The sequence below is a fragment of the Coptis chinensis genome, chromosome 3 (assembly GCF_015680905.1).
Source record: "Coptis chinensis isolate HL-2020 chromosome 3, ASM1568090v1, whole genome shotgun sequence".
NCBI lineage: Eukaryota > Viridiplantae > Streptophyta > Magnoliopsida > Ranunculales > Ranunculaceae > Coptis > Coptis chinensis.
Window position 1 is genome coordinate 40843737 of NC_141458.1, and position 6890 is coordinate 40850626.

Here is a 6890-nt window from a genome sequence, read left to right on the forward strand (position 1 = left end):
ATGTTATGAGTTTCACTTCTTATTGTGAACCGACACCATAGACAAAAGCCAACCTAGGGTCTGTTCGAACTCTTATATCCCACAAAACGTTTCTAAATTTTTCAATCAAACCATTTTTCTCTAAAATTTCTATACAAAGTTTTTTCCCCCAAACAATATAAACCTAGTTACCAACATGCTGTTTATCCAACATTTTACTTAAACACATTTCTTCTTAACACAATTGCACACATTTCTTCTTAACACAATTGCATTTGACACATTGACAGTTATCAGTTATCACTATTTAAGGACAGTCATGTTGCACTTCAGATGAGGTGGTACCTTCAGAGTTTTAGAGCTTTTAATCAATGACTTGTTGATGGTTTACTGGGTTGGGTTATAGTTAAGGAGGGAGTTCTAGGGACATATATTAAAAAAACACGTAGACAAACTCAAAATCGCTAAGACATTTATAAGTTTCAGATTAGTCTATATTTTTTTGTAGATATGATCTCCAAACTATTCTAAATATTGTCACAAAAAGTCATAATAATCAAAGATTTTTAAACTTGCCAAATATAGTGATCAAGAACCGTGAAAATGAACAATTCTTAATTTGTGAAGTACATTTAATTTGATAGGGTTACAAGTTTTGGATTTGAATAATTTTTGTGACAATGTTAAAGTAGTTAGGAGATCATATCTACTAAAAATTAGACTAATCTAAAACTTATACATGCCCTAGCAATTTTGAGTTTGTTCACTTGTTTATTTAACACGTCCCTAGAAGCCCTCCTATATAACCTTGATTTTGGCATACCCTGATTTACACAACTGGTTTTGCTGGTGTTTCTGGGTGATCAAAAAATGTTGAGCAAATGACATAGGGTCTCTTACTATTTTTGACACGCCTACTCGCCTAGTGAGAGTGAGTGACACTCCATTTACACCAAATATCTTATCCACGTTGTTGGTAATTCTTAGAAGACTGTTTTATTCATTTCGAATACAATTGTGAAGAACAAGGTATAGACAATCTTTTCAATATACATCGTGTAGTTGTGCACCAAAACTCCAGGAGAATAAATGAGTATTATTATACATACAATCAGTGAGGATTACAAAATTTCACCTACAACCGATGTATAATTAACAAACAATGTAAAACTCCTCCAACTACTGAGAACTACAGGATTACACCTACAGCCGATGTATAATGAGCAAACAATGTATTACTCCTTTTCTTACTCAATGGTTTTCCAGCAATAGATGCATCAGAAACCACCTCAATGCTATTTGATCTCTTCAGTATACATAACTATCCGGGGGAGCTTCTTCTGGAATCTGCAAATGTGAGAGATTGATATTAGAAGTTCCCATGTTTAAATGCTATCAAAATATTCAGCAGCAAGCAACCTTATTCTCATTTTATTAAAGCATCTCAGTTTTACCTCTCCAGGATTCCACTTTTCCTTTAACCAAATAGCCATCTCAGCAGGAACACCTTCCGGACTTCGATCCCTGAAAGAAAGAATAGAAATCTACAATAATCAATCATCAATCAAAAGAAATTTACAAATACTTGTGCTACTGAAGCATGTGGATCCCAGAGCGGTTTAAAGTTAGTCCGAGCATCAACCCAGAAGTCTGACCCTATAATTATAAAATGCAGTTAATATATTCTTTATTGTTCAAAACCAATTATAACTTTTAGAAATGCCAAGAGCCCAAGATTCTCCAATTGCCCAAGAGTAACACAGGCTACCCATCACAATCAGTGAATGTAAAATATCTATTCTACTCACACGTATGTTTGTCCACCCAAGCTAGCAGGAGGATTGTGTCCAACAGACAAAACAGGTGACTGGTTAACTGCAACATCGGAAGATTGGAAAGACCCAGCAAATGATGTGGGATTATTTTTTCCAGAACTGAATGGCATGTTAAATGAGGAAGCATTTCCATTCCCTTGTTGCTGCGTATGCTGTTGGCTCCCAAAAAGTCCTGCAGTATGGTAGAAATGAGAAGCTAAGCATCTCTTCAAAATCAAGATTTAGTAGTTTAAACTTTCAAAAGAGCACCTTGAGTTCCAAAGGTTAGGTTGTTTGATCCAAAAGAACCTGAAGGCTGAGTGGAAACTGGAGGAACACTTTTTTGCCCAAAAATACTGTTTGTTGATGCAACGACACTGCAAATACCATCAAAAGTAATTAGTAGAAGCTTGTTCAATTGAAAAAAAAAAAAAAAAAAGGATAGTGGAAAACCTTCGTTAAAGAGATGAATCTAAAAATTAAGCAAGTATTGAGTACAATTTCCACATATTGATCTTGCCTGGTGTTGGATCCTTGATTAGTTGGAATGCCCAATTGACTAAAACTTGAAACTGAAGGAGGTGCATTTTTCTGAACAGGCGCTGGGAATGCACTGTTATTAATGGCTGGAAACGGGATTGCTCCACCGATAGTCGTATTTGGTGATATCACATAAGGATTGCGTTGCAAGTTCTCAAATTGCATCACCTTGGAATTAAGCATGTTCCTCTCTCTCTCAACCTGCATCCACAAGAACAACCCAGTACTTCTTTGACGATGGTAGCTAGAAAAAGCTGACACGCATATTCCAAACTAATGCATTTAGTAGTTAAATTCATAGGAAACACAATGTCACCAATTCGAATAATTTGAGTACGATGCAAGAAATATGATACAACTAAACTGAAAATTTCCCTGCGAGTGAAGCTACTGAAAATGTAACAAAGTTTAGCTATCAGTGCTAGCAACAACATTATTAACTTGTGAGGGATAATAAAAATTTACGGGGTGATAACGGCTTGAAAGATACCTAAAAGATACAACATCACGTACTGCTTTGTGTGTGTGTCTCCCTGATAATATGTGAACCATTTCAATGTACAAAATTTCTAAAGGGCTCTAATATACTTTGCTTTCCTCCCTAGAATAAGCGTCAGGGGCACTTGAAGACATAATCAGGACCCAGGAAAAAGCCCAAAGGAGGGCCCTTGCTACTCACAACATATTTCTAAAAGCATAACATTACCCTCGATAAATCTTATTTAAATGGTTCATCTTCAACTACATCTCATTTCAGTGAAATTTCATTTCTCACTACTGTCATATAATTTTCATTCGCTTAACTGCTGGATACCATAAAAGACTAGACTGAGACTGCCTTTCTTTCCTTCACCACATGAATCAAACTCATAAGAAGTACATATTAAAAGACGAGTGATCTAACAATGAAATCATGTGTAGCCGCCAAATTTTTTTTGCGTCTCTTTACGTCAACATACAACATAAAACAACAAAATGGCATACGATTGGAGTTTTCAGCGCTCCAAAATTTCAAGTCAACTATTCTAAATTCATAAGAAGACCCATACACCCATTTCCATCACAATGTTGAATTATGCACAAAAACAGAGATTTGGTGTTTTTAAAAGTGTGTTAACTGGCAAACTTGGAGAAGTTACTGTTCCTTAATGTGTGTTAATTGTCAATAAATAATTAAAATTTTACAAGGTGTTTTATATCCTGTGAGAGTTCAAGATAGGAAGTGAGAGATGGATCTTTCTAGGGCTCTATGAGGAGGGTAACCAAAGAGATACAGGAAGAACATAGCAAAGGGGCATTTTTTATGGGTTACCAAAGGATTTTAGTTTAAGACCTGAAAAAAGAATCTCACAGTAAAAAAGGGCTTTTCTCGGAAAATAAAAAGTCGCCGTGAAAAGCTAAAGCAACTGGGTGGGCATCGGTACTGGGGGTCCTTACGTTTCAATGGGTCCTAGGCAGTTGACTACTTCTCCTTAAGAAAAGAGCCGTCCCTGGTCAATTTGTTTGCACCCACCACTTCTGGAAGAGCGGCGGCCACCTAGACACATTAAACTACATTCCTTTCCTAAGAACATTTGGCAGGGCACCCTTGCCCCACTCACCACTTCCAGCGCATCGCCACACTTGCTGCAACCACCATTGTACCTTTCACTCCTTTCATTGTCATTTGCCTTTGCAACAGTGATGAAATACAGCCCTACTTCGTGTTTGGGCTCCACTGTCCTACACAAGATTATGGGGTCCAACTGTCACTCTCTCAGTTCAACAGTGAATATATCCACCATCTAAATATAAAAGGGTGTGGTTGTATCACCATTGCAATCTGAATTGTAAGTTTTATCTGTTTCTTCAAATTTAATGTAGAAGACGATGGTGGTGGCTAGGCAATTTCTAAGATGTAAGGAAAATGAAATAAGGAAGCATAAGAGGAAAGGAAGAGCTCAGGCTTTTGAGAAATGAGAAGAAGAATAACAATAAGATTACAGAGTTGCTATGAGGAAAAAAGTTATGGTGGCTGATCATTGGAATCACATCTGACAGTAAACCATATGGTACAAACAATTCCAGAGAGGATGGTACGACAATTGGAAGCACAACAATTTTACAGCATTATAGGCTTCTTTAGAGCAGAATGATCAGTGGGGAGGATGACTTTCTTTAGTGGAGATGGAGTAAAGACAATAGATTCTCAGCAAGTCCTTCAACATTACTAATGTTAACAGGCTTCCACAAGAAGTATCAACCACCGATCTAAAAGAAAAGAGTATCAATCACCTTTCAGCTAAAGATCTTACACTTTACTTGTCGTAGTTTACTTGAAGCAAGATTCAAAGTCTTAATCACCTAAGGACTAAGCGGCGTGAATGATTTACCATAAGTGGTCTTGTGCAATACTCTATTCTTGATTGCCCTACAGTAGGGCAGGTTCAGAACCATCTGATTAGCCAAGAGGAAATCTAAGCAACCGTTTCTATCCAACAGTGATGTCCCTACAAACTTTTGGACTGTTGGGAATTCGGAAAATACTTGAATCTTGAAAAACTAAACAATGATCTGTATGAGAGACGACTCTGTGGTACTGGATAATGGAGGAAGTATCAAATAGGAATTATAGCTCTGATTTCTACCTAGGGAAAAAATTACTAGTTAGTAGTTTTAACTTTAGCATATTTTGCATGCATGAAACTTGTGGTTTGGAACAACTTCACATATTTTCATTATTTTCAAGGTGAGTCCCTCACTCTCTCCCTGACCTGGTTAGGCGATAAGGAGATGATAAGCAAGAGGGTTGCAGGCCGAGTTGTGATGTCCCATGGGCACATAAACGCTATTCGATATACACCTTTCTCTACTAATAGTCTTAGCTTTACTAATGAAGCTTCTAATCACCAAAATAAAACCACCCAGTTGTCTGAGGACTGTCCCAATGTAATTACGTCAAATACTGGACGGTCAACAGCCCACTACATTATACCACAGAATTTTAACATAATAAATAAAATGAAAAGTATCTACAACTAAAAATTCACAATATTGACACCACTCTGAACAGACAACAGTGTTCAACTTTAAAAGCGAACCAAGGCATCGAACATAACTTTGCATAAGATACAACTACAAGGTTTCCCAAAAATATAACACCAACATAAAACAAGTAGTTTATCTTGTACTTACCACAGATAACAAGCTAAGTCCCTTCTTCGCATCATCATATGCCGCAGCCCGCAACTCTTCATAACTAACATCACCCCAAATATCACACGGAAGACTGCATCGCCAATGAAAAAATGAGACCAAGTTCCTAATAATATCATAACCAATATAATAAATAAAAAGAAAAAGAACTCACTGTCTCCAATGGGCATAGCAAGTAAGTTTCCATATTGGTCTCTCAGTTTTAAAATCATCCACTATTATTATCTTACACGACTCCGGGTCATTACATCTACACACATAAAAAAAAAACACACATTATAATTCAAGAAAACACAAAAAATAAAAAACATACAAAGCACATTACTCACGTGTGATTCGACACTGGGGTCTGATCATTACTAGGTTGTTTAGTAACATTCGTCCCAGCTGGTTCACCACGTGTCCACGTATTCTCAAACGGCTAATTTCACCAACAAATTATAAAATAAATATAAATAAACAATGTAACAAATGGGGATAAAGAAAAATTTAAAAGAAAAACAAACCTTGAATTGGTTCTGGGTCTTGGGTTGTTGTTGTTGTTGAAACCGGTTCTGCCCGAACCCGAATGGATTAATATTACTAATTGGTGGTTGGTTTTGATTGGTGTGGATGTCGTGTGAGAATTTACAACGATCACCGAAACGGCAACTGAAAATATATACATATATAGACACGTGGCAAATTCGTTACTAAACCATAGTAATAATATAATATAATATAATAATAATTTGTTTGTTTACCTTCCACTGGCGAAATTTCTGCACGTTTCTTTTTTATTATTACGAAACATTTTTTTTTTTTTTTTTTGGTGCTTTGAGTTGGAAAGAATGGTGGGGAAATTAGGAGGGAAGTTATTATTTATATGTTTTGACTTTTGACAGAGGCGTAGTACTGAAGCCAAATGATGATGTTTTTATTGGTTGGAATGTTGGATAATGAAGTTTTAAGCCCACGGGTTTATAAAACAAGCCCATTTTAATTCGGGTTGGATCTATGGTCCGATCAATATATAAGGGTGGTCTTGGACTGCTAGGAACACACAAGACAACTTAACTGTTATTGTCTTCCATTTTTATCAGTGTTAGCTTCCATATAAAGTGAGATAGTCATCCTAATGAATTTACTTGACAATTGATATTGATTTGATTTTGTTTGAAATTAAGGGGTGTTACGATCTCTATTTTTTTTTTTTATAAAAAAAATTGTCTCTTTAAGTAAATTTATTTTTGAGTTATATATAGCTAGGGTACGGTGAATATTCGTTTCTTACTTTTTACTGAGTCGCAAACAAAAAGTTGAGTTACTAGAAGGGCAATTTCAATTGAAGATGAAATTGAAGCAAGAGCAAGAAGGTAAAAG

General features: G+C 36.1%; 1 protein-coding gene across 1 annotated transcript; it reads right to left on the minus strand.

Annotated features, from left to right (window-relative positions):
- Positions 1-1011: 1011 nt before the first annotated feature.
- On the minus strand, positions 1012-6412 carry LOC147509620 (Zinc finger C-x8-C-x5-C-x3-H type family protein). The gene is made up of 10 exons (XM_086601897.1): positions 6272-6412; positions 6035-6179; positions 5858-5949; positions 5683-5778; positions 5508-5601; positions 2314-2534; positions 2064-2170; positions 1788-1986; positions 1434-1503; positions 1012-1326 (listed from the first exon to the last, which is right to left on the minus strand). The coding sequence occupies exons 1-10, from the start codon at positions 6319-6321 to the stop codon at positions 1288-1290; spliced, it is 1113 nt and encodes a 370-aa protein (XP_086458023.1). The 5' UTR covers positions 6322-6412; the 3' UTR covers positions 1012-1287.
- Between the last annotated feature and the right edge of the window lie 478 nt (positions 6413-6890).

What these genes read in the sequence shown, in the direction of transcription:
- LOC147509620 (XM_086601897.1), bottom strand. Translation starts at nt 6,321, where the DNA reads ATGTTTCGTAATAATAAAAAAGAAACGTGCAGAAATTTCGCCAGTGGA. An exon ending in ACCCCAGTGTCGAATCACAC is followed by an intron (nt 5,779 to 5,857) that starts GTGAGTAATGTG and finishes TTATGTGTGTAG; the next exon opens with ATGTAATGACCCGGAGTCGT. An exon ending in TGCTATGCCCATTGGAGACA is followed by an intron (nt 5,602 to 5,682) that starts GTGAGTTCTTTT and finishes TTGGCGATGCAG; the next exon opens with TCTTCCGTGTGATATTTGGG.